Source organism: Lepidochelys kempii, chromosome 18, assembly GCF_965140285.1.
Source record: "Lepidochelys kempii isolate rLepKem1 chromosome 18, rLepKem1.hap1, whole genome shotgun sequence".
Classification (NCBI taxonomy): Eukaryota; Metazoa; Chordata; order Testudines; family Cheloniidae; genus Lepidochelys; species Lepidochelys kempii.
In genome coordinates, this window is record NC_136397.1 from 16,454,207 (window position 1) to 16,482,133 (window position 27,927).

At 40.2% G+C, this 27,927-nt stretch overlaps 1 protein-coding gene across 4 annotated transcripts; it reads right to left on the reverse strand.

Annotated features, from left to right (window-relative positions):
* On the reverse strand, positions 1 to 27,927 carry C18H1orf159 (chromosome 18 C1orf159 homolog). Of its 4 annotated transcripts, XM_073316885.2 has the most exons (11): positions 27,846 to 27,927; positions 25,767 to 25,893; positions 18,777 to 18,934; positions 18,525 to 18,615; positions 16,092 to 16,167; positions 13,894 to 13,998; positions 12,902 to 12,967; positions 10,262 to 10,396; positions 5,801 to 5,826; positions 5,279 to 5,309; positions 1 to 2,721 (listed from the first exon to the last, which is right to left on the reverse strand). In XM_073316885.2, exons 4-11 carry the CDS (start codon positions 18,594 to 18,596, stop codon positions 2,624 to 2,626), a joined length of 609 nt encoding a protein of 202 aa, XP_073172986.1. In that variant the 5' UTR covers positions 18,597 to 18,615; positions 18,777 to 18,934; positions 25,767 to 25,893; positions 27,846 to 27,927; the 3' UTR covers positions 1 to 2,623. The 4 variants fall into 4 exon arrangements, with proteins under 4 accessions (XP_073172986.1, XP_073172987.1, XP_078705459.1 ...); XM_073316886.2 differs by lacking the exon at positions 18,777 to 18,934; XM_078849332.1 differs by lacking the exon at positions 18,777 to 18,934 and having other exon boundaries at positions 2,634 to 4,437.

Consider the following 27,927-nt stretch of genomic DNA (forward strand, 5'->3'; position numbering starts at 1 on the left):
CCTGCTATCATATTGCATAATTGGACAGGAGAATTATGGACATTTTTACTTTCTCCTGAAAGGTGAGCTATGGAAGAGGCAACACGCCAAGTGAGAAGGGTCAGAGATTTGCTTCTTGTGCTAAGTTTGCCCCTTCCTGTGCTTAGAAAGGAAATACATGCATGACCTCAACAATAGTTAAAAAAGCTGAAAGGTGTTTATTTTGGCACAATTTAAAAATACCCCAGTACATTAAATATCAGTCCTTTGTCCTTGAATTAACCATTTACAGCTCAAGACTCAGTCATCAAGTGTTCAATAAAGCCAACTGTATGGGGGAGAAAACAACAACTCCACACTATGCATTTAACATGACAGTGCAAAACAACAACAACAACAAAAACTAATGAGGTTCTGTCCAGGGATCCAGTTGGGTCAGACAACATTAAAGTGATCTGAGCAAACTACAAAGCCCATGGGAATAACATTTGCTGTGTTCGAAAAGTTTGACAGAAAGTTACGTTAGCTCTGCGAAACCTGAACTCTGTCTTGGGCGTGAGGGGAGAAGGACAAAGCATCTAATACTTGGCACTAAACTGTTACAGTGATGCACTTGAGGCTCAGACAGGGTTCATCAGACAGATACATACATGTAGCAGTGACATGGGCCAGTGACAGTCCCCTCAGAGCAATGGAGAGAATGACTCATCAATGATTTATGTATGGAAAGAATTGATGAGCAACTATGCCATGCAAGGATGCAGTTTCATCGGCAGATTCATAAGCAGAAACTTCCTCCCATTAAAGATGTAATATCTTTGCATTGTATCATTGCATAGTTACTTCTTTTTCCTATAAGGTTGTTTCTGACACTTCATCAGTTCATAGCCCCTATGCCTTCCTACCACCTCAAAATGTCATTTGTATCAGAGGTAAATCCTATTGACATGTAGAGAACAGACATAAACAGTAACTCTGACAAAACACCCACCTCCTGGTTTGCGGATAGACAAACTATACACATACAGTACTTACATACAGAAGCTTCCCCTCTCAAACGGCCTGACTGACTGTGGCTGTTAAGTTTTAGCAGACAGAAAAAATAGCAATTAAAACTAGGTTGGATTTAACCATAGCAGGGGAGTCAAAGTTTTACATATAGTAGTTCAATGTGTATGGTTAGCAGGCCCCGCTCCTTCAGTTTCCTCTTTAGCCCCACTGCCTTTGACCTCACTAGAGGAAAGCTGCAAAATGAGAGGTTCCATTCTCAGGTAAGAAATTCAAACAGTTTACACTACATTAAAATGTGCATAAAATAGATATCCAATAAAAAAAGACTATTAGCTCCTCCCTGCCCCCACCCCAAACCGTAACTCTATAAGCTTTGAACAAGCCTCTGGCCATAGGCAGAGTGGGTATCTGAATCATGAGGTTTACACTCTCCACATTGGTGTCACATTGGCCTGAGACAGCTACTTTAGCATTTTTAGAGATAAGGATCAATTGTTGTGTTCTTGAAATCATGATGGCTACCATTGGCTAGTGACAAAAATCCACCATGAGTCATTTCCTCTAAAGAACCCATTGTGGTAGTGAGGTTTAAACAAAGGCAGGTGATGTGTGGGGGAAGTCAAAAGCTAAGGTGCTGATCTGTAGGCCTCATGCACACAAATGGAGGATTAGATTGGGGAAACCCTGACTTGTGTTGTGTTAGGGAAACCCTTACTTGAGAATTCCCATGACAACTCCAGTTGAAATCAGTGTGTGTAAGTGCTCAGGGTGGCTCAACCTAGCTTACAGAGTGTGCCTTCCTTTACACTGCAACAGCCACCCTCAGGAAATGCTGGAATGAGGGAAGGCTGGGTGTCTCAGTGGGGCAGAAATAGCAGCTTATCAACTACAAAGCCACAGCAAATGGATCCTCATGTAGGGCCTGATCTAAAAGCCCATGAAATTCACTGGAGAAACTCCCATCAACTTCATGGGCTTTGGTTCAGACCCATACTGACCACAGTCTTCAGCAGCACTTAGGATGACAATATCTGGATACAGGTGGGTCTAAACTTACAGTTATAAACCATGGTCCTCTATGACTGAGAAGCTGAAGAAGATGCTTCTGAAGGCATCAATTTTTGCATTGAGATACTTCATGTAAAATACATTTGTATTTTCCTGCAGCATTAAAGCCATGGCACTTAGAGTTAACATTTACAAACGTGTCCTTTAAACAAGCCCACCTCCAAAACTCTGTGTTGGCCTGCTGCACTGAGGGCTTCTGCTCTACAACCAGACAGCTGATCACAATGCAGGAAAATGGATCTTGCCAAAGCTGAAAGTGTTCCAAAAAAGGCAGACTCTTTGCAGATTTTAACATAGCTTCTGTTAGGAGACAAATGAAGCCACAGAGCTAGAAAAGTGCTTTTCAAGCCCATCAAAGCAGTTCACAGAACTGGATATTTCCTATAGTCATCACGTTTGCATTAGTTCAATTCCTCTGTCCACGTTTGGCACAAACCCATTTGACACAGTGGCTCGGTTTGCTTTTAGGTCAGCTGCTCCTGACATTTTCCTGGCATTCCAGTGGCTACGGAAAGTTTCTCCAACACTGTGCATATTTATTAAGTCCTCAGGAAAGTTTTGAAGGCTAAACATTGCTGACCCTGGTTTCTGCAGAAGGGATCATAGCAGTGGATGCAGACATCACTAACGACCGCTCTCGTCTGACATAGCGTGGCTTTCGAACTGAAAGGGTGGGCACAGACACACAGTTAGCAACTGCTATCTAGTCATGTCTTCATAATTAATTCATACCTAAACACATCAGCCAATGATCCAAAAGTAGCTATTGTTATTCTGGAATATAGAGAAGAAAATTCGACCGATGACTAAAGATTAAGAAAGCCCACTAATACACCTCTTCTGAAGAAAGCACTTAAGTTACTTATTGAACTGGGTGCTCATTGGATACCAGTGTTTCCATTATTATTTCTATCTTCAGCCTTACAAAGATAAGCCACATATTATTCATGTTTTATGGCTATAGGAACCAAGGCAGAGAGGCTAAGACACTTGCACCCACTCAGGCTCTCAGGATCAGAGCCAAGATTAGAATTCAGGAGTTCCTGGTTCTATTAGATTATATCTCCCTGAAGCCCAGAACAAATTCAGACAAGGGCTTTGTCTACACTGGCACTTCGTCAGCAAAACTTTTATTGTTCAGGGGTGTTAAAAAGCACACGTACACCCCCAAACGACAAAAGTTTTACTGACGAAAAGCGTCAGTGTGAACAGTGCTTTGTCGGCAGGAACGCTCTCCTGCCAACAACGCTGCTGCCGCTCGTGAGGGGTGGAAGTTTTTTGTCGGCAGGAGAGAGCTGGAGAGTTTTTTGTCGGCAGCAGCTACACTGCATGCCTTTTAGTGGCATGGTTGTAGTGGCACAGCCGTGTTGCTAAAAGCCTCGTAGTGTAGCCATAGCCTTAGAGTCAGCATGCTGCCTGCAGGAAGGCCTAAAATTAAGATTGTGGTAACCAAGATTTAAATCTTAATTCTTGCAGCTTAGATTTTAAAATAATCCACATACACCCACACAATGAAAGTAAACAGTTTGGCTTGTTTAAAATCCCCCTCCCCCAACAACATTTTATCCAGTTCCTGGAAGGCTTGATTGGTCTTCCTTTAAAGTCGATATGAGTTTCACCATTATCTTCAGAGTACACAGATCAGACATATAGAGTAGAATTGCAGAGTTCCAAACAGACCGGTCAACCACACACCTCATTTGGAACCAGAAGTGCACAATTAGGCAGCAGCAGAGAAAAAAGAAACAAACAAACAAAACAAACAAACAAGAGCAAATACAGTACAGTACTGTTAAATTACTAAAAAATATAACGTCAATTTTTTTTTTAAACTTCCCTTTAAGGAAACTGTTTCTGTGCTTGTTTCATTTAAATGAAGATGGTTAAAAGCAGCATTTTTTTTCTGCATAGTAAAGTTTCGAAGCTGTATTAAGTCAACGTTCAGTTGTAAACTTTTGAAAGAACCACCATAACGTTTTGTTCAGAGTTACGAACAACCTCCATTCCTGAGGTGTTCGTAACTCTGAGGTTCTACTGTACAGTGTACACTAGTTTTCAGTAGTGTCCTGATTAAATAATTAGATTTACCCTATTAGGCAGTACAAGTTTCTTTGATACCTACATGTGAAATAAGCAAATACAGTTTTGTAGTATTTGTAATGTTACGTATCACTGAATTCGTTTTTGACTTTGCATTGTTTTCAGAAATACTTGAAACTTGAAAGAGTGCTTACTTTTTTATTTGACAAAGAGTGATTGATTTCACCTTCTCCCATGTTTTGAATGGAGAAGTAGCCAATATTCTGTTTCAGACAAGGGCTGTTCTGTTTGTTTCATTAAGCTTTCTTGTTTGCACATCAGCATCACAGATAGCTACATCTTTGAGAATAATATTTGTTAGTGTATTGCTGCTTTTTTTGGTGGCCTCTGAGTCTGCTTTTTTCCTGCAATTCTCAGTAGAGGTTTGTTAAGAATAAATAAAGACATCCCTAGAATGGATTATTTAATCATACACTCAGCACTGCTTGAAAGAATGTGCGTTTAAAAAGAACGAACGAAAGAGGACTGGTTAGATGAGCACCAATCCAGAGAACGGGTTACTGCCTGAATTTTTCATGCTTAATACAGCCTTTCCAAACCCTGCCCCCACCAATTTGCATGTTCCAAACACCATGTAAGTGTAATTTGTTAGAAGAGGTGTGACATGCTTCAATCCAGTGAGCCTGAAAATGAGCCACCCAGGAATCCTCAAGATGTTCCAGCCCTGAAAACATGTCCCATCCTGAATAATTCAGTTTTTGAACACCTCTGAAAACCTGAACCCTCATCCATCTATTTCTAAGCTGTCTATCTCCTAGCTGCCAGAGATACCATTAAGGAAGCAGCACTTCTACTAGATAATGAAGTTGTCCATGTTAATTACTCAAATGACACTAGATTAACAAAAAAGTTAATATTACAGACACTGTCATACTTCTGTCCCCTGAACAGACTTTGTGGTTTGAATTCTGGAGTTTATATATGTCTACTTACTGGGTATTCCTGGCATTTCCACAATGAGATTCAGATTTTTGGGGATATTCCTAGGTAGTTTTGTATTTCTTAACTACAAGCTAACAAGGGGAAAGAAAAAAAAAAAAAGCTACCAGAGCAAGTTGTTGGAGGTGAAAATATTCACAATAAAGTTTAAAGATCCCTCAAACATGGAACAGATCCTTACCTGAAGAAGTAGGTGGAGGTATCATTGATGCCTGCAGAACAGAATAAGGGCCAAGTAAAATATAAAAGATCTTTGCATTTTCTAATATTACAGAAATTAGAAGTGGACACTAAGGTTACAATTATTTTTAATAAGCAAAATGTCCGCACTTGTGCTAAAAGAATAAAATGTAAAAAATATATTTTCTCATTATTAAGGCTGTGTTTACTTTTGCATTTTTCTCAGGACAACAAACTTGTGAGACTCGCTTTATTTTATTAGTTAATTCTGCTTCCAATTTCTCATATACCAGTACAATGCTGCAAAGTTTGGGCGATAGAAACTGCAGGGGAATATCTGGTTTTAAATGGTTCTGATTGAAATTTTAAAAGTACTTCAGGGACAGTTCTTTTTAGTTTAGGTTTTGTAACAGTTTCATTTCTACAAAATGGTAGATTTGGGCCAAAAATTTGACCGGACAGTATCCCTATAAATAATTAACACTATTTGTTTATATCCCTTAGAAGGAATGATTTTACTTACTGTTTCACTGGGCTGCAGAACTGATGCTAAGGGGGAAGGAGAGAGGCCGTTATTGTTCTAGAAGGTTGGAACTGTTTGCTTCAATTGCTTATGTATAGAAGAAATTCTTCACAATGAACAATCTGATAGGCCCAATATCCCAACCAACACTCGAGGGAGAATTCTCCCTCCATTGCTTCGAAGGAGACATCAGTACAAGAGTATTTTGAAATCAGAGCACGTTGCCCAGAAGATGCTTTTGTGCATTAAGGACATAGGATTCTCAAGCTCTCCAGGAAACAGTTACTTCTACAGGGTTAAATCAGTTCTTATTTTGCTCCCTGAGGAGGCCACCGGAGCATCACTTTGCCTTGAAGGAGCTGCCATGGAAGGAAAGCAGTAGAAGCTAGCTGTCAGTGTGTGAAGGCAGCAAATGATGTGGAGAGAGAAGGATATAGGAGTCAGAAGCAGCAGAAGAAACTGGGAGATACTAACCTTTACTGACAACAAAGCAAATAGCCAGGCAAAATGAAATTCAGCCTGGCAGAAGTCCTAAGAGATTCCCTCCAGTGGGCTCTTAACTCTTCTCCCTCAGATAAAAACCTCAGTTTCAACACTGTGACATGTTAGGACAAAAGAGAACTAGTAGCACAAAAAGTGGAAATTCTAGTCTAAATGTTGTTAAACAGCACAAGTTTGGTGACCTGCCAGATTAGATGTCACAGTATGATAGCTCTTGACCCACTTATAAACACCCAAAGGGAGACCTGTGGTACCTAAACCTATTGAAAGAAACTTGTAAGAACAGGTTTCAATTTGTCAGTTTTCATGATACTAACAGTTTCTTTAGCACAAAATAGCTTAGCGTCTAGGTGTCTATTATTGGCACCAAATTCAATGGAACTGTGCTATGCAATTAAGTTTACGTGTGTCACTTTGATCTCATGTTCCTCCTTGCTTGTGTATTGCTCTTATTTACTGATTTGTGTTGAGACTGTCTTGTTTTGAATTGGCTCTGTTAGAAGCTAAATGGAGGTGAGGGGGTATCCAGCTGATCAGTGGATGGATCTGACTAAGAGTAGCTCATTGTTAATCTGGTAGAATCTCTTAAATGGCAGCTATTACATGTGGGGTTGGCAGAGAAGGGGTCGGGACAAGTAGAGAAATATAGATACATTTCTATATTATTTCAAAATTTACTGTGCAGAAGTCAGATACACCATATTTACACACTTGCTCTCTGACCAGGAAAGGTTAGGGTGCAATAATGTACGCAGAATTGTTTTACAAAGATTCTGCAACTGAAGAGAGAGTGTGAAAAATCTAGCTGACTCCATAAAAATTACATATTGGACAAAATTTATACCTGGTATAATTCTACTGGCTTTCATGAGTTACCACAGGGATGAATTCAACTCATTAGATTATAGTTACACAGCTGCATTTCAGATTTACATTTCTTTCCAATATCGTTCTACAAAAGCAGAAACTAAGGTGGGTGGGGGAGAGTTCACAATACAATGAAAGAATTCTGGTCATAAAACAGGTCATTCCTCTGTTTCTGGAGATCCCAAATAACCCCATGTGAAACACAGAGGCAAGTGTAGTGGTTAGAGCAGAGGAATAACCAGGAATCTTTTGACAGGTTTCAGAGCAGCAGCCGTGTTAGTCTGTATTTGCAAAAAGAAAAGGAGTACTTGTGGCACCTTAGAGACTAACCAATTTATTTGAGCATAAGCTTTCATGAGCTACAGCTCACTTCATCGGATGCATTCAGTGGACAATACAGAGGAGAGATTTATATACACAGAGAACATGAAACAATGGGTGTTACTATACACACTGCAACCAGAGTGATAAGGTAAGGTGAGCTATTACCAGCAGGAGAGCGGGGCGGGCGGGGGGTGGGGAATGAATGCATCTGATGAAGTGAGCTGTAGCTCACGAAAGCTTATGCTCAAATACATTTGTTAGTTTCTAAGGTGCCACAAGTCCTCCTTGTTCTTTTTCAGGAATCTTTAGTTCTCTTCCTAATTCTGCTGTTGCCACCTCTTCTTGGGTAAATCCCTTGTCCTTCTGTGGATCAGTTTCCCTATCTGTAAAACTCATATAGGACAACAGTGTTGTGGGGCTTAATAAAACTTTCCAAAGTGTTTGGAGCGCCTTGGATGAAAAATATTATTGTCAAATGCTACAAAAATGCTTCCTGTCCACATAGCATGAGTGTGTACCCCAGATATAGATCATGAGTTTGTACCCCAGATATAGACCATTTAGTACCATCTAGTGTGAAGGGCTGGATTGCTGGACCCTTTGACACCACAAAATAATTTAACTGGTGTTAGTCACTGACGCTGCACAAGAAGCATTCATGCAAAAACGAAACTGAAAATAGATAAATTCTGTATTGCCACAAAAACCATACAGAGTATGCAGAGGAAGTGTTTACTCAGGGCATATGAACATAAGAATGACCATACTGGGTGTGATGCACTCTGTATGATTTTATAAAAGTACGCTGATGAGTGTGAATATAATGTAACTAAAATATGCTTCATGCAAAAGGTCTCTTTTAAGGTATCATGACAAAGCTTATAATCTACTGAGTGTGGTCATCCTGTTTGTATAAATGCATCACTCTTGTATCTGAAACTAGAAATATGAAAAATAACTTTGAGGGCCTATTGTAGTTATGCAAAGTGTGGGCCATTAATGGTGGTTTGGAATCTTGATGGCTCCCATCAACCAGAACAATTGACTGCTCTGTTCGCAGGCAGGCCTTCCTGTGAGTCAGGCTGGGAGCAATGAAGGCCTGGGGTCTCACAGGAAATGTGACCATATCACCTGGTACTGAAAACCATCTTAATTCTGGTGCTTTTCCATTTAGAGGGTGGGGCGGGGGGCACCCAGAGAGACAAAGGATTCCTGCCTTGTACCAAAGCCATATAACAAAGGAGACGGCCATCATGAGGAATCCCCTAGCTACCACCTGAGCTGGAACAAGGGCTGTACCAGGGGAAAGGATTGTGCCCAGACTAGGAAGGTGTCCAGTCTGTGAGAGGTTTCAGAGTAGCAGCCGTGTTAGTCTGTATCTGCAAAAAGAAAAGGAGTACTTGTGGCACCTTAGAGACTAACAAATTTATTGGTTAGTCTCTAAGGTGCCACAAGTACTCCTTTTCTTTTTGCAGTCTGTGAAAGAAATTTATTGAAACATCTCTAATGGTGAGATTTTATCTGTATTCAGTTTTTATTACTGTACTAGATGTAGACTTGCGTGTTTTATTTTATTTTGCTTGGTAATTCACCTTGTTCTGTCTGTTACTACTTGGAGCCACTTAAATCCTACTTTCTGTATTTAATAAAATCACTTTTTACTTATTAATTAAACCAGAGTATGTATTAATATTTAATACTTTTAAAACTGCTCTATGGTCTTTTTAATTTTAAGTGCCAGCAATCTGGTTCCATTCTGGTTTATGTGGAGCCCATCCTTCCTGTACAGGCTCCCACTTTCCCAAAAGTTTCCCCAGTTCCTAATAAATCTTAACCCCCTCCTTCCTACACCATTGTCTCATCCACGCATTGAGATCCTTCAGTTCTGCCTGTCTAACTCGCCCTGCAAGTGGGACTGGAAGCATTTCAGAGAGTGCTACAATAGAGGTCCTGGACTTCAATCTCTTACCTAGCAGCCAAAATTTGGCCTCCAGGACCTCTCTGCTATCCTTCCCTATGTCATTGGTACCTACATGTACCATGACCACCGGCTCCTCCCCCGCACTACACATAAATCTATCTAGAACCCATACCCTTCATCATTTTTGTTGCCCTTCTCTGTACTTCTTCCATTTCTAATAGATCTTTTTTGAGAAGGGTCAACCAGAACTGCATGCAGTGTTCAGTGTATGGGCATAACATGGATTTATAGAGTGATATTATGATATTTATGGTCTTATCTATCCCTTTCCTAACGGTTCCTATCATTGTTAGCTTTTTTGATGGCCACTGCACATTGAGCGGATGTTTCCAGAGAACTAACCACGACTCCAAGCTCTCTTTCTTAAGAGCTAATTTAGACCCCATTATTTTGTATGTATAGTTGGGATTAGGTTTTCCAATGTGCATTACTTTGCATTTACCATCATTGAATTTCATCTGCCATTTTTGTAGCCCAGTCACCCAGTTTTGTGAGATCCCTTTGTAACTGTTCGCAATCTGCTTTGGACTTAACTATCTTGAGTAATTTTGTATCATCTGCAAATGTTCCCACTTCACTGTTTACCGCTTTTTCCAGTTCATTTACACATATGTAGGACTGCACTGGTCCCAATACAGAAGTGCATAGAACAGATTACAATATGTATATTAAAAATAATGTGGAACATGGAACTCTAAAACATATGGAAAAGGTTTTGGCCTTCTCTCAAATTCCCAGCTAAACTGTAAATAAATGATGAAACAGAGAATGACTAAGAAACACTTTACCTTTGTTTCTTCTGTAGAACATATTTGGAAGTTTATTGGCACGTTTGAGGTAGAAGAATGAAGCCACAGACAGTATCAGGAATAAACTGATGAAGAATGTCCCTAAAATGAGAGAGGCGGCCACTTCTGGGCCCCCTGTGAAACCAGAAGAAATAGCCTATTATTTACTAGAAACCCTTATGATACAAGGGGCAAAGGGATTTATTCTCCCATCAGTGCTATAGAGAATACAGAATAAACTTCCTTACATTTAGATGAGAGAAGAACATTCCTTTTGTGTATCAAAATATCAGACAGAAAACCTCATCAAAATTGTCAGGAAAAATCCTCCAACACTAATTTTGCTGTGTTTTAGTCTCTACCTACACTATTTTAATTCTATGTTTTCCTCAAGATAGCCACAGATTTTTGTGCCAAGTGTTTCCTTCTTTATCCTTTTCAAACTTGGTGTTGCCAGGCATTGAACAAAAGTGGATTAGTAACCAAAATAATAAGAACGCTTAAAGTAAAGTTAAATTGCCCAATACAGGATGGAGTCAGGCCATTGGTCATTAAATCCGGTATTCTGCCTTCAAAATGGCCTATTTGTAATGCCTCAAAGGGAAGTTAGACACTAGCAAAAAAATTTCTCCAAAATATTTGCTCAATTTGCTTAACATATTTTGTTTAAGGTCATGATCACATGAGGTGGCCTAGATTTATTTTATGAAGCAAAGGAATGCTGAAATTCTTCTGTTCAGGACAGAGAACGAGCAGATACACCACATCTCTGGTATTTACAGTAAATGGAATACAAAGACTTTACCTCAGTTTAAATTCTGGCTTCATTCTGTTTTTAATTTGCTTCATTCAGGATCAGGGACAAAAGATGTTTAATGAGATTTTGAACACTTGGCATAGTGAAATTTTTAGTATAACACTACATAGGTTGTCTTAAGTTCCCAAAGCTATTCCCTAGATCTTGCAATTCCTTTTTTTTTTTAAAGCTATATATTAGTCCTCAGTTTCCCTGGGCAGAATAGCTCCTCTTCTTTACCATGTGGGTACAAGTTTCACGGGGCCGGTTGCAAAGGCGATTTACCTCTGTTACATCACATGTAGTACAAAAGGAAATAAGCAGCATTTGTTTTATACTCATCATAAACTAGAACTTGATTGAGAAACCAGGAATCATGAGGCTCCTATCAATACCTGTTTCAGCTTACTCACATCCAAGAGCCCCCACTCCCCTTCTGTGCAGGTCATAAGATAACACAACTGGGCCTCTCTGGAGGGTTCTGCCAGAGAAGTACAGGGATACAATAGCAAGTGGTGCTGCAGGTCAAGATTTACGTGCACTGGCAGAGCTGTCTCAGAGGCGCTTTTATAGCGTCCAACTGTACATGAATCTTGTTTATGACTATACTATTTACCCTCTCACTTCAAGAGCATTCACATTATATGCCATCATGTGCCAGCAATGCCCCTCTGCCATGTACATTGGCCAAACTGGACAGTCTCTACGCAAAAGAATAAATGGACACAAATCAGACATCAGGAATCATAACATTCAAAAACTGGTAGGAGAACACTTCAACTTCTCTGGCCACTCAGTAACAGACTTAAAGGTGGCAATTTTGCAACAGAAAAGCTTCAGAAACAGACTCCAACGAGAAACTGCTGAGCTTGAATTAATATGCAAACTAGATGCCATTAACTTGGGTTTGAATAAAGACTGGGACTGGCTGGGTCATTACACATATTGAATCTATTTCCCCATGTTAAGTATCCTCACACCTTCTTGTCAACTGTCTAAATGGGCCATCTTGATTATCACTACGAAAGTTTTTTTCCCCTGCTGATAATAGCTCATCTTAATTAATTAGCTTCTTACGCCACCTTTTCATGTTCTCTGTATCTGTGTGTATGTATGGATATATACATCTTCTTACTAGATGTTCCATTCTATGCATCTGATGAAGTGGGCTGTAGCCCATGAAAGCTTATGCTCAAATAAATTTGTTAGTCTCTAAGGTGCCACAAGTACTCCTGTTCTTTTCACATTAAGTAGTTATACTAGATACTGTTCACCGAGTCACCTTGTCTGGGATCCTACCTCCAGTAGTGGTCCATACTTCAGCAATCTAATTATTTTCAATTCATATTTGCTTGCAGTACAAGTGAAACAATACATGTAAGGAGTCAAGTTGAAGTGACTGGTGCAGTTTACAACCAGCTCCAGAAACAAAAAGTTTCAAGCCCTAGAAGAGCCAGTCAAACTCATCAGGTATCAGATCTAATTAGAATTGACAACTGGCATACCAAAAAGATCCCACAACACTTGTTGCAGCATCAGGTTTAAAAATCAGCTGGCAAGTAACTGGCATAACTGTTTCTCTCTGAGCAAACTGCTTCATGACCAAACACCATCCTGCAAAAGAAGTGGTTATCTCAAAATCTGGCTTTTTAAAAAAAAAAGAATAAAACCTCCTACAGTCTGGAATAATTAAACACTCTAAAATGGCTACTATGCTTAAAAATATGGGAGAAAACATCTTACTGAGATTGTATCCAACGCTATGCTGTCAAGCAGGTACAGGTGACAACAGGAAAAGCTTTAGAGTGGCTACCCCCCAATACAAGACAATTCCATTTACTTACCTATATTCTGTAGAAAGGGGGTTACGGTACTTATATTCATTTGCAAATTCATTCCTCTGGTACCAGCTACATGGGGAAAAATGCATTTTTATGAAGCGTTAAATTCAGAGCAGATTTAGTAAAGGTTTTGAGTGACATAAGCCATCATATCATATTTGATGCCTGGTTTCTCTCATGCGATAACAGCCCCTCTACCACTTCCCAGGAGAGATAAAGAAGAGGAGTGTGATCACCCTCTTCTGGCAAAAGTGTTTATTACTGCATTGCCCTTACAGGAAGCATCTCAAGCTCTTCTGCTAATTTTGCTAAATAATTTATTAATTAAATGGAATGGACTGCTCATGGAGAACAAAAATGAGAAATGGGGCCTCTTACATATGGGATAGTGCAGTCCAGCTTCCTGAATAAAAGGGCTATTTGAGGTCTGAAGGAGTCCTCAGTATGTGCCTACGGCAAATGCCTGTTTCTGAAAATAGTGAATAAATCATTCAAGAAATTCAATGTTAATTATTTGTCTAATGCAAATTTGTTTTTGTTTTTTTTAAATATTTTGGTATTTGTTTAAATTGTGCATGTTACAGATACTGAGAGTTCTTAAAAGCCACAGAAAGATATAGTTTGGACATTGCATTTGGTTGTAAAGATCAGATATTCTACTGTGTAAACAAACAGTGTCTAAAGGAGATTTAGGAGACAAAAGATTAAAGATTACGGGATGCTGTGCCTCACACTGCTCTACAGCAGTCTTTGCTGGTTGATTTCAGGAAAGTTCTGATGGGTTTCGAAGGGTTTGTCACCCAAAGCTATTCAGGTACAGCAGGGCCTCTGAGAATGATGGAGATTTCAGAGAAGAAAAATTAGGAATGGAAATCATCAGAATCTCTTACGGGACAGTCTTGGTTGAGCTGAATGTGTACAAAGAGACCCCGGTGCAAAAATAAAATAAATAAATAAATAAAAAATTCAGGACCAGAGGATGGCAGATGACTTACTATTTCTACAATCGGTCAGATTGTAAGTTGACACAACAGGAGTGGTTTCATTCTTGCATTTAATGCAACTGCTACTCCCATCCTCATTCCACTCTCTGTAACAACCTGCACAAGAACAAAATGTACACTGAGCTTGAAATGGCATGAGAAATGTCAGGAACATCCTTCTAGTCTCCAGAATCAAGCATCTGAGAACACAGGCTTCCTGCATGGAATGTCTCTTGCTTACTATCATACTACACCCAAAAAAAAAAGAGCTTTAATTTCTAATGTGCCTGCTGCAACAAGGAAACAAGGTGTTATCCCACATATAAAGGACATTAAGGAGAAATCAGTTATAAGCAAGCACATGCTAGGAGGTTATTTTCATGTAGCTCCATTCACCATTTAGTTTTTTAAATTATGAAAAATAGGAAAATTGTACCAATCCCCCCATGCCATCCCTTAAAAACTACCAGAAAAGAAGGAACCTCCCTGCTTATATTTTTCCTGCACCCTCCGGGTCCCCATGCTGCTAAAGTAAGATTTAAGACTATGTCTGTGTATGATATCACAAGTTAAGGTAGAGAGAGAGGCATAAAGATGCTAAGAACCAGTAAAGGAGCTCCTGAATCAGGATATATTGGACTCAACCCAGTCAGTCACTTGATGGCTAGTAACGAACAATATGAAGGTGGCCCATAATACAGTATTTTTCTATTGCCCAAACTTCTTTGGTATTGTACAGTTTGCATCAATTTAGAAGGACTCAATTCTGTTTAAACTATTCCATGACAGGTAAGTGGGGTCTTTTATATCAGCCATCCTACCACAGGGTTGAAAACTGATTAAAACTTGTGTCTTGACTGATGTCTTCTGTCTCTCATTTTATGTTTAAATGCACAAGTTTCTATCTTTGATAAGATAGGAAAAAAAGTTAAGGCACGTCTTCAACACCAATTTTATTTAATAGAATAAAGCAGTAGTGGCTTCATTCTGTGTGTCTTATGACTTAGGAGCCTGATTATTAGAAGGATATTCCTGCTAGATCATGCTACAGTCTAGATACTAAAGCGAAAACTCACTATGTAGGCTAAAATCCAGTCCTCCACAGCCTTTGGCCAAACTGGGATCAATTATTCCATAAAGCACACTATTAGTAGAGCACTGATTGGAAAACAGCTCTGCTGGTAGGTTTTCCTCCGAGGGAAGCTGCACATTTGATGCCCTTAGTAATAAATTACACCTGACAGTTATTTTAAACACGAAACATACCCACTGTAAGGGCAAAGCCTTTCTATAGTAAAGAAGAAGAAAGCAACGAAGTACTTTATCTGACACCAAATATTCAGATAGTTTAACATTTTATAGCATGATGCAAAAAGATATGAATCTATAAGACTTATGGACAACAGTTTGTGCCACATCTCAGATCATTTAAGAACAGAAATGAATGTAATAATCATGTAATGTTTAAGTAACTGAGCAGCAAAACATTTAGCTTAGAAAAATAACGAACCTTAAGATACCTTTTAATATCTAATGTGAAGAAAAGACAGAACCCACTGTTTTAGTCATAAGAAAGAAAAAATGTGATTTTCAATTCTTTAGTTCTTCAGAGAATCAGTAATATTGAAGCCTATATGTTCTCTTACTGATCTTGAATCTAGAAGAGTTTGGTTATTTTTTTAAAGCTTTCCACTTCACCTTAAACAAAGGTGGGTTTTTACAAACGTTAGATCATCTTTTCTCCTGGCATTGTTGGAGAATGATAAAAGGAGGTAGGAAATCAACTAATATTTCTCTGAAAGTCTGCTTTAAGTGGCACAAAAGGGAACCCACATCATTTCCTGGCAATAAGAGATAGTACATTTGCATCATATTAGCCAAGGCTTAAGTCTTTCTTCCTTCCCCCTTAGCTGTATATTACTGTATTTTTGCATCACATGTGTTTGTAAATATTAATTTATAGTACACCTAGCATCATACCACTTTATGCTATGTGAAAACTGAAAAACAAGTTCAGCAATGCCAGGCTACTATCCTCCCCATGTGAGCATACAGTTTCCATGAGAGTTACACGTGTTCATACAGAGAACATTCCTCAAGATGCATGTGTACAGTAAGTTTTCTTTCCGTCCCTAATTAATTAGCTTCTGTGATTTGCCACTGGCTACCAAAAAATGCTCTGGGAAATTTCTCTTGGACAAAGACACTACCTGGACTGCACTGGTTAGTGACTGGACAGGTGCTGTTAGCATCCAATACATCCATACAGCATTCTGGCTGTGAAACCTAAAAAGAAAACATTACAGCACATTTCCCACAGCTCTTGGCTTTATTAAAAACACAGCTCAATCTTACCCAATACATACTAATGAAAAAGGAACAAATTACAGTATCAATGAACACTTCATTGTCAATTTTTAATAATCAGCAGTAGAGGATACAGAACAGGTTGGATTACATCAATGAGATCATTTTGACCAGTCAGCAACTGCCCAAATTAGGGCTTTGCGAACAAATGTAAAAGAAGGTACATGTCCGTGTTGATTTTGGATGGGACCTCATAGAACCACTTTGTAAAAGCACTTGCCAACTTTTCTAGAACAATGTACAGTTCATCTCCTTGGACTGAATCTCACTCTCCTGAGGTAAAACCCTGGAGAAGGCAATTTCAGCGTGGTTGCCGTAACAGATTTTCCCTAATCATTGTCTTTGCCCCTTACAGAACAGGCCATAGGACCACTCAAAAAGCTGCAGATTCCAGGGGGGCAGGAGGCCAGGATCATCCATGGTGAGGGTCTGTGCTTCAGAGCAGCTCTGACTCCTGGTGGCCCCAGGGACTCCCCTGGGACACAGCTGTCCCAGAAACCCTCTGCGAAAGAGAATCCTCACCAGAAAGGGGGCTCCATAGTAAATGTGCGGGACGATGCATGTCTACCTTATCTCACTTAGTCCTCATTGCTTTCGCTTGTACAGATCTTAGACTAGCAGAGAGAGCACTCTGTGGGATCTAGGGGGACTGCTGCAGAGGCAGCTAAGCTAGGTCTCCTCTGTGCACAGATCGGAGGGTCCTCATTCCTCCCCCATACTCCAAAGTGAGGATAAGGCTGATTTTTTATTAAACTTCACATTTGCATTGGAGTTTTCTAATTTCATAGAGCACCTTTAGAAAAGGGAGCTTTGCGTTAATATTGTAGGTGAAAAACATAATGCATGTCAGAATCATGGTAAAAGCTAATCTCATGTGAAACAGCGCACTGACTAAAACTGCTCTCTTTTTGATGTTTATATGCAGTGACAGGAGAACTCCGTTATAAAAAAATAAACTCTCTCAATGTTAGGATGTCAGTACTATAAAGTGAAAGCACTCCTTAGCGCACTTCATATTCATGTAAACAAGCCAAATACCAGATGCCAAATTTTAAAAATAAAAATGTGTGGTTTTGCAAGACAGATAGTAGTATCATAACTCCTCCCTTATAGAAAAGCCATTCTTTCTCTGGATATTCATGTTGCAATGCAGGAGAGTGTCATTTAAGCTACACAATTTCTTCCTCATAGGGCTAAAAAAAAATGTTCTGAAACAATATGGGCTAGTGGACTGAGCACAGAGCTGGGAGCCAGGAACTTTGCAGCTGTATTAAATCTGATTTTTTTCTCAAAAATACCAAGCTGTTCAAGTCTCAAAACTCTCAGATGCACTGAGCTTGGTGAAAAGTAGCACAAGATCAGGCTAGTATCCAAGCATATGACTAAAGGGTCAAAGTCAGTCTAAGCCAACCCAGCATAGTATTTGTTATTACATGTAGTCATCAATTAATCAAGCAAGTGATGAGGTTCAAGGATATCAGGAAGAGTGTATGATTCATCCCTGACCTGGTTGAGATAATCACACTTGTAATGACTGCGGCAGACTTCAAGTTAGTGGAGTGTGGGAGGGGAAGTCAGGGAACAGGAAAGAACCAGAAAGGCTCACAGTCAATGAGAAAATAGGCAGCTTGGTACATACAAAGGCTTGTAGGTCAAACTGTCCTGGAGACAGGTTATAAATTTCTGCTGATTCACTGTGCAATAGGCAGCAGCAGTTTCCTGTAAGCTCGGGCAGCTTTTTAAAGCTGATTTTAGGTTTCCATATTTTGGGCTACTTTTGTAGTGCCAAGCAGCTAGAAAGATTAAAAGCTTTTCAAATCATGATTATCTATGTTTTTCAGAGTGTGATCAGCTGCATGTCTTCTAGCCAGTGGGTTTGTGTCAGGGTGGGGGGGGCAAAGCTTTGACAGGCAGTCTTCAGAGCAAGTTCCCCTCACTAGTTGCCAAATTGTCTAGACAGAGTATCCAATCAATACTGCAATACTGAGCGCTAGATCTTCATTCCTGTTGGGAATGATTTGCTCCGTCTACCTATCATATTGATCATTGGCAGCAAACGCTGCTTGGAGAAAGGAAAAGCTGATATTAATGTTTACAGGCAAGTTCTGGGTGTGCTGCTTTTCCTGTGATCAGAAAATCTTCTATAAACAACATTTTAAGGGGGAAAACCCCCACTTCCTTCCTAAGAGAATTTAGCATATAAACAGGCAATTTTAACTCCATTTCATTCATAGCAGAATGAAACTTCATGCAGAGCTATGACATATAATACATACCAAACTTTCAGTGGATTTGCTTGTAACTTCAGCTATGAGTCTAGTTAGGAGAAGGACATATGACATTGCCATGCCCAGGAATGAGAAATGTCTAAATAAAAAGAGAGAGAATGGAACACTATATTAAGGACAAAGAAGGTAGAATCTCTCTCTCTCTCTCTGTCTGCATCCAAAACAAACTTCTGCTGAAATGTTAATTTTAACTGAACACAAAGGCTTTTACATTCAGCATCTCACAGGAGAAAGACTTACCTTGTTTAAAGGTACAAATTTGAGACACTCAGAATTTTCACTTCAGCTGCAGAGGGGCAGGTTTCTGGTTATGGCAGACTGTGTGGTTGCTAGGAAACAAGGAGCCTTATCAGTCTGTTCCAAACAGTGCTATGCAGAGACTATTCCACACCCATGATCTAAAAATCAATGGGATTGTAATACGAACAGTTACTGCCTGGCACCATCACTGATAAACCTGCCCACAACAAAAACCGACTCCTCTGGCTGCAGCACTGAACTGCAAAAGGATTGGTATCAGGATACAGAGTAACAGCTCTTCAGAAAGTTAATGCCATAGTTATTCTCCCCAGAACAGAGACCTGAAGTCTTAATAAAGTTTGCAAGTTAAGATGCAACATTACTGAATTCAAACAGAAGTTTAGCTAGTCAGGATTTCTGGCTGCAATAATTTAAAATTAGATTATTTTGAAACTATCTCCATATAAAGCAGAATGTAGTTTTTCAAACTATTGTTACATATATGTGTCTTCTCTTCCCCACTTTTTCCAGCCAGGCCCAAAAAGACCCCAATGGAAGTCAATCCCCTTCTCCCAGTCCTAATAAAGTTTAGCTAACCAAAAACGTAACCTCAACTCCTTGATCTGACTGTGCTGTTCAAACACTTGCTGTGTTATCACCATGTTATCGAAACACACTACAAGCTGTAGCTCACGAAAGCTCATGCTCTAATAAATTGGTTAGTCTCTAAGGTGCCACAAGTCCTCCTTTTCTTTTTGCGAATACAGACTAACACGGCTGTTACTCTGATACAAGCAATAAAGTGTGTGGTAGCCAGACCCATTTTCCTCTGAAATACTATGGAACAAAAAACAAAAAAACTTTCAAACCTTACTTACCTGCAGGGAAAGTATTTCAGAGGAAACATGAAAGACCTCCTGATTGAAGTTTAATAAGAAGAAAAAGTTAGAAATGGGGGACTGCAGGCTGAGAGCTCCAGATGAGCCTTCAGTATCATTTAATAAACCGAAAGTAGTTATTGAAGTGCTGTGGCATAAAAAGGATCCTGTGGGTGAATTTTAAAATAATTTATGATATTACCAAACTACTGAGAGTCACGGTAATGCAACGTTGACCAATTATATAAAAAAAAAAAAAAAAGGTAAAGGAACCCACATAGACCATGTTAGACAAATTTGACTTCTGTATTAAGAGAAAACATCCTTAAATCTTAACTTTCGTAAGTCTTTCTGTTAAAACCAACAGATAAACTAGTCAGACATACTTCTTGTCCCTAACTCCAAAAATTGGACCAATAGGTTTGGTGGTCTTGGCTGGAAAAGGGTCCACCCCTCACCGTGACCACTACTATAATTAGCCCCCTTCACAGCTCTTTCAAGCCTAGAGACTGAGGACTTGAATGGGCTATGGAGATCACGCTTCTCTCTTCCTCCTAGAAGAGGTCCCTCCAGCCAGGGATAATTTAAGCACACAAGCAGAGCAAATGGAGAAAAGACTACACTGCATGATACCTCGTACCTTGGACATCAAAGAATGTCAAGTCTCCAGTGAAAAAAAAAAGGAGTACTTGTGGCACCTTAGAGACTAACAAATTTATTTGAGCATAAGCTTTCGTGAGCTACAGCTCACTTCATCGGATGCATTCAGTGGAAAATACAGTGGGGAGATTTATATACACAGAGAACATGAAACAATGGGTGTTACCATACACACTGTAACCAGAGTGATCACTTAAGGTGAGTTATTACCAGCAGGAGAGTGGGGCGGGGGGAACCTTTTGTAGTGATAATCAAGGTGGGTCATTTCCAGCAGTTGACAAGAACGTCTGAGGAACTGTGGGGATTGGGGGGGGGGGCAGGGGGGTGATAAACATGGGGAAATAGTTTTACTTTGTGTAATGACCCATCCACTCCCAGTCTCTATTCAAGCCTAAGTTAATTGTATCCAGTTTGCAAATTAATTCCAATTCACCAGTCTCTCGTTGGAGTCTGCTTTTGAAGTTTTTTTGTTGAAGTATTGCAACTTTTAGGTCTGTAATCGAGTGACCAGAGAGATTGAAGTGCTCTCCAACTGGTTTTTGAATGTTCTAATTCTTGACGTCTGATTTGTGTCCATTTATTCTTTTATGAAGAGACTGTCCAGTTTGACCAACGTACATGGCAGAGGGGCATTGCTGGCACATGATGGCATATATCACATTGGTAGATGTGCAGGTGAACGAGCCTCTGATATTGTGGGCTGATGTGATTAGGCCCTATGATGGTGTTCCCTGAATAGATATGTGGACACAGTTGGCAACGGGCTTTGTTGCAAGGATAGGTTCCTGGGTTAGTGGTTCTGTTGTGTGGTGTGTGGTTGCTGGTGAGTATTTGCTTCAGGTTGGGGGGCTTTCTGTAAGCAAGGACTGGCCTGTCTCCCAAGATCTGTGAGAGTGATGGGTCATCCTTCAGGACAGGTTGTAGATCCTTGATGATGCATTGGAGAGGTTTTAGTTGGGGGCTGAAGGTGATGGCTAGTGGCGTCAATTCAACAACCTCACCAATTCCATTAGTTCAAATTTAAATTTACACACATGAATAAAGTGACACCACTGCCAAATGAGAAGCAGTCAGTTCAAGTTCATTATGTACTTGGCACTATCTGACACTGATAATTGAAGACTCCAGGAAAAGATTGAGCTCTTGATTAGATTTGCTATTACTGATGCAGATTACAGTATTTGGAGACAAAGTGTATATATCCCCCATGAACAAAATGGTTCTCCAAAATGAGACATTTATAATAGAGAATTAATGAACCTCGGGAATGATAATCACACATATCTTGCTCCTATGTTATAAAGAGCATACTGAATGCACTGCATTTGGAAGGGAGATCTTTGGGTCACCTCAAACTATACAATGGGCTATTGAAGGGAGATACTTCAGAAGAAAAAGTGCATCTGAAAGGACTGGAAAAGATTCAGATTTGGAGATTATAAAATTGGACATCTTTAGGGCAGGATGGAAACAAATTTGTAATTCACAAATAGGTCCCTAAACCACTTGTGAAAACAAGGTATATTATTCAACAGCATATTTGAAACCTCAATCGCTAGTTTTAATCAAAACCTCAATTATCAACATTCTTCTGAGATTACTTAAGGAGACAGCTTGTCTAGAGATTAGAGCATAGAAACAGGTGCCAACAAATCCTGAATGATAATATTGCCTCTGCCACTTATTTCTTGTACAGCTTTGGGCAAGACACTCAATTCCTTTCCCTCCCCAATTTACACATTTGTAAATAGAGATCACACTTACCTACCCTCATAAGGGTGTTCTGAATATTAATCTTTGTTTGGGATTATCAAAATGTAAAATGGTTATATAAATGCTAAGAATAATTCTACTTTGAGTATGTAGATGCAGCTTTGTTTCAAGTATAAAACCTTTTAATAAGACTCCATAGGATTTAGTTTAATGTCCTCTTACTGTGACAAGAGTCTAGAAATTCAATCGTACCGGTGAAAAAACAAAATAAAGTACACTAATACTATAGATGAAATGCATCCAGTGGTCATGTCTGAGTGACAAAATTCCCCTCTAGTAAGAAAATGCAATAATATAGATTACACTGGTTTTAATCACAAGACAAGGGTGAACATTTCAAAATGACCTACCTTGTGGAAAATATTCCAGTTTAAAATAGCCTATGTTTTCCATGTTTTTATAGTAAACAAAAAGTTTTAAAACCTTTGCTCGTAACTCACAGAGCAATTGACAAACAAGATCCAAAAATGTCATAACATAAAAAAAAATTGTTTGGTCTATTGCCCAGATCATTACCAAAATCAAATCCAGATTCCTTGTGGCCTTTAAGGAAGCATGTTGACTAGAATTTTCTGGTGGTAGTAGACCCGTTTCTCATTTTTAAACACTTGACTCAAAAATATATTCATCACATGGAGTACTTATAGAGCTACATACAAGGGACACAAGCACTTTAGGCCACATTTTCAGCTGCTATAAACAGGCACAGGGAGACAACACTACTCTTGATACTTTTCAAGGCAGTTCAACACTGCAATCAATTCCATATCTTTAAAAAGCTTTTGTTGACGGTGTGTATAGCTTTAATATTTTTTGAGTTTCATTAATACATCCAACTCTCAGAGACAGAATTTGTCTTATCTTCTATACCTCATGCTCCTCAAAAAGGTAAATATTGCCTCTTTGATTATATATGACTTCCATTGAGAAAATGTCCTCAGCTGTTATAGCCAGATGCTGATCAATTTTTCATCATTTTGGACTCTACACACAAATGTCTGTCAATACCTGCTTCATTAGTATACTAAAGTTAAATATCGAAGAGAGAGGAGAAAACTATTTAAATAAGTATTTTCCTGTCATCTAAATATATTTATCTTTCAGGAAAGAAAAATGTAATATCTTCCGCACAAGAAAACATCAGTAACTAGATGCTTTCAGAATGACTGGTACTTATTCTTGTTGGACACAAGTTTATGGTATAGGCTCCACACACCTCTTGTATTTCAGGGATGGAAATATATTAGAGTACTAATCAACAATGAGACAATTACATTTATGGACAGCTACTTGTTCACAGCTGCTAACGATTGTACTGAACTAGAACATCTCCCCTGCAGCTGTTCCAGCAGAAATAGGACATTGGATAAAAATGCCTTTGAATCTTTCCAGTGAATTGATCTTTCTCCCTCTCAAACTATAAAGGCATCTTTTATATTTTATTTGAACCAATATTTGCTCATAGAAATATCTATTAGCAAATAAATGCAGAAGAGTGGAAACTTGTATATATATTAAGAATACTTGATTGGATTAGGCATAGGACATTCAGTGAAGCGATGCTGGTAACATCATATATTTTGTTTAAATGAAAAATAACGCTCATGAAAGGAGTCAGACAGAATTAGAAACTCAAATTTGTTATTAATAAATCAGGTGAAACATATGAAAGTTCTTAAGCTTTGCTGCAAGTGTTTAGGTACCTTGTGCAAAGACAGCTTCTAGTAGTTCATTCTCCATGATAATCAAAGTGCAAGACAGCCAAATAGGGCACTGACTTTGATGGTAGTTTGTGCCGCGGACATCCATCCACAAGAAAATAAATCAAGACCATGTAATTAATTTTACATGGGCCTTTAGCTATCAAATACTAATGGGCTTATTACTAACACCATGGCCAGCACTTTAACTAGAGGGAAAAGTTACTGCATCCCCTATGCCAGTGGTTCCCAAACTTGGGACACCGCTTGCTCAGGGAAAGTCCCTGGCGGGCCGGGCCGGTTTGTTTAACCTGCTGCGTCCGCAGGTTCGGCCAAATCGCAGCTCCCACTGGCCATGGTTCGCCGCTGCAGGCCAGTGCAGTACCGGCTGCCGCTTCCTGCAGCCCCCATTGGCCTGGAGCAGCGAACCTTGGCCACTGGGAGCCACGATCGGCCGAACCTGCGGACACGGCAGGTAACACAAACCGGCCCGGCCCACCAGGGGCTTTCCCCGAACGAGTGGTGTCCCAAGTTTGGGAAACACTGCCCTATGCAATCAGAAATGTAATACTGTTAACTTTAGAATGACATTATAACAGGAGGAGATAGCTTATTCAGAATATAATGCATAATGAAACAAATTACAAGCAAATTAAGAAAACAGTTCTCTGGTGAGTACTACATTTGGCAGGGCTTTCACTTTCGGTTTAAAAAAAAAAAAAGGACTCACAAACTGGAGCCCAGACTAAAAGTATTTATACCGTAAGTGCCAACATCCTTTATTTTGAAAACACAGATATTACAATTAAACAGTAGTAAGGTTAAGATTCTGTCACAGGTATTTTTAGGAAAAGTCAGGGACAGGTCGCAGGCAATAAGCAAAAATTCATGGAAGCCTGTGACCAGTCCCTGACTTTTCCTAAAAATACCCGGGGGGGGAGGGGACAAGAGGGGAGGCAAACAGAGTGCTGCCGGCCTTTGCAGCTGCTCCAGCCCTCCCACTGCTCCCATGGCAGGGGCTGACCACTGCTGCTCCAGCCCCCAGGGGGCTGACCCAACCCCGGCTGCTGCTCCGGCGGGCCCAGTGCTGACCTCTGGTCAGTTGTTTGGCAGCCCCAGGGCTGACCACCGGCCAACTGTTGCAGGGGCTGGTCAGCTGTTTCAGTGGCCCTGGGGTTGACTGGGCAGCCACTGCTCTGGTAGCCCCAGCGCTGACCACCGGCTAGCTCTTCCAGCGGCCGCTGCTCTGGCTCTGTCCCAGAAGAAGTCCCGGAGGTCCCAGAAAGCCATGGAATCCATGACCTCAATGACAGAATCATATCCTTAAACGTTAGATACTTCCTATCATAAAATGCTAAAAATGAAAACTAAAACCTTAAGTTATTGTCAGCTCTGATCTCACGTGCTCGAATAGGCATAAGCTACATTCTTTACATTTTTACACAGCAGTATTTATTTGGTTCTTGTAGCCTGACAACCAGAAAATTATCCCTTTCCTGGATGCAGGGGTGCTTCTATAATTTAACGTTTATTAAAAATAACAAAACTTAATTTAAGGATAGTCATCAGTTATACTAGCTCAGGTGCATTTTTAGCAGAATCATAGGACTGGAAGGGACCTCAAGAGGTCATCTAGTCCAGTCCCCTGCACTCACGGCAGGACTAAGTATTATGAAAGAATTGTATCCACAAGTTTGTTTGCTTTTTTCCCAGATACAGGCCAAACAAAACAAAAAAAGAAAGAAAAAGGAAGGGAGTGGGTGGTAAAAATTTGGTGCATACATTTCAGGTGGATTCAGTCTGTGGTTATCAGATAAAATTTCAAAATCTTATCATCTCCATTCTGCTGCCAAATGCATTTTTAGTTCTGAAGTGACCTTTAGTTGCTCATAACTGTCAGGATATCATACAGGCAAAATAAATTAGATCCCAGTTTCATAAACCACATACTTGGCAAAGGCCAAAAAATTCTCACTTACCAAATTTTTCAGAGTTTCATACTGAAGTACTGGATCTTCCACAAACACTTTTTATTCAGGAAGGAGGAATTTAACATGGTGTACTGCTAGGTTCTCATTCATACCTCAAATACATGTAGCAAGACACCTACACAGTAGAAGGACAGACAATTATTTGGGCCATGCTTATCACAATCCCTTACAAAGGAAAGCTTAAAAAAAAAAAAAAGACGACTTGTTTTTCCAGATCCTCTTACCTGTTTTTCCTGCTCTCCTAACAAATACCCATGATAAGTTTCAGAGTAACAGCCGTGTTAGTCTGTATTCGCAAAAAGAAAAGGAGTACTTGTGGCACCTTAGAAACTAACCAATTTATTTGAGCATGAGCTTTCGTGAGCTTCATCCGATGAAGTGAGCTGTAGCTCACGAAAGCTCATGCTCAAATAAATTGGTTAGTCTCTAAGGTGCCACAAGTACTCCTTTTCTTTTTACCCATGATAAGGACAGTGCTAGTTTAGTTGGGACCGACCGAATTGACCTAAGTACATTTGAGGCCTCCTGCAAGCATTGAAACAGACCCTCATGCCATCTACAAGAGTGCAAAGTTACACTCACTTTAAGCCTTGTTTCTACTGCAAGGGAGTTACATGATTCGAACATGCGTAAAGCAGCCACTGGGTGACTCAAAACTGCCATCATTGTTCAGTCAGCCAGAAGTTTCCAATAACTGCTTCTACAATGACAATTGTTACAGATACCTTCAATGTTTGATGAGAGAAATTAATGTTGGCAGGGTTTTGTTGCCAAAGTATAGTTACATACTCCAGTTACAGGTGCTTTAGAAATGCCTTTAGATACTTACTAAGCCTGATCTTGTGCAATTAAAGAGATTAAACTGGCAAACACACTTTAAAAAGTACTTCCTGAAAACAAAACCTAAAATCCAGGACTGCCAAACTATGATCAGAAAAAAACCCCACTTTTTCAAATTAAGAATACATTACAAAAATTCTGTCATTGGAGAGAGATTCTGTACTGTCAAATCAGTCTAAAAATGTGGCATTTCCTTGTCTTGGTAGAGGTCTGGATTTTATATAATTTATTTGTAAGGATTGGGAAGAAAAGAGAGATTTCTATTTCCTTGGCTTCCCCTGACATACCAAAATGCTGCAACCACTCCCCAAGTTAAAATGTACAGTAGCTTCTTTGCCAGGGAATGTATTCTCCACACCCCCTATTTTTCTGTGGTTCACATTGCTTGCTAAATATATTACAACAAACTATTTTCTGTCTGCAGCTTTGAAACCTTTGCGCAACTTCCCCTTCCCATTGCAGGAATTTCACTAATTACTAGTGTTAAGACAGGCATTTGTTTTTAATCAAGGTTTTGGGTTTTTTTTAGAAGATCCTAAGATGTATCATTTTTGCGGTGCCTGTTTTAATGCCAAATTTTAAGTCACATTCAAACTTAGTTTACTTTTTAAGCCTTCCTCATTCTGAAGCCCAGTAAATGAAACCCAAAAACGTGAGCCTACCACCCTCAGAAAGGTGGGTGTATTGAGGGGGTTACTGGACAAGGCACTGGAGCCATTTGAATCCCAAATATCTGTCCCCCTTAAAAAAGGTGAGTATATGGGGGGGCGGGGGGTTACAAGAAGAGACACTGGGGCATTTCTCCTCCTCACGCCTCATCCCACCGAAGTAAAAAAGGGACATTAGTCATTCCCCATCCTTTTGTTGCCCCCCCAAGTATGGAAGATGGCGGGGGGGGGCGGCCTTCTCGCCGACTTGTCCCCCACAAAATATGGGGGCTTTGGCCTCTCCCCCAACTGCAGAGGGAGGCAGAGCCTTTGGCTCCTACCCCAGAGAATGTGGGGGGCCCGAGCCCCCATCGCCCCCGCTTTCTACACCCCAGGATGCGGGGGACCCCGAGCCCTCCCTTTCGCCCCCCACGCTGGGGCACCCGGCAGGGCCTGAGCCCCCAGAGCCCGGGACAGATGGGGGAACAACGGAGTATCGTCTGGGCGTCGGGGGGGGGGCGGTTTCAAACCCTGCAGGCCCAGGAGGGGTTCAAGCCCCTCTCCACAGCCACCGCCTCACCTGAGTGAGGAACCTCCAGAGCCTCCGCCAGCAGGTTCCCTTTCGTACCCCCCGCCCTCAAGCGGCGTCCAGCCCGCTCCCT

Excerpts from the sequence above, each read along its gene's own strand:
- C18H1orf159 (XM_073316886.2), bottom strand. The coding sequence starts at position 18,596 with ATGGCAATGTCATATGTCCTTCTCCTAACTAGACTCATAGCTGAAGTT. Across the intron at positions 12,968-13,893 it reads TCTGACCGATTGTAGAAATA|CTGGTACCAGAGGAATGAAT; the intron begins GTAAGTCATCTG and ends TTCCCCATGTAG. Across the intron at positions 2,722-5,278 it reads ACCTCCACCTACTTCTTCAG|TTCGAAAGCCACGCTATGTC; the intron begins GTAAGGATCTGT and ends CCACCCTTTCAG.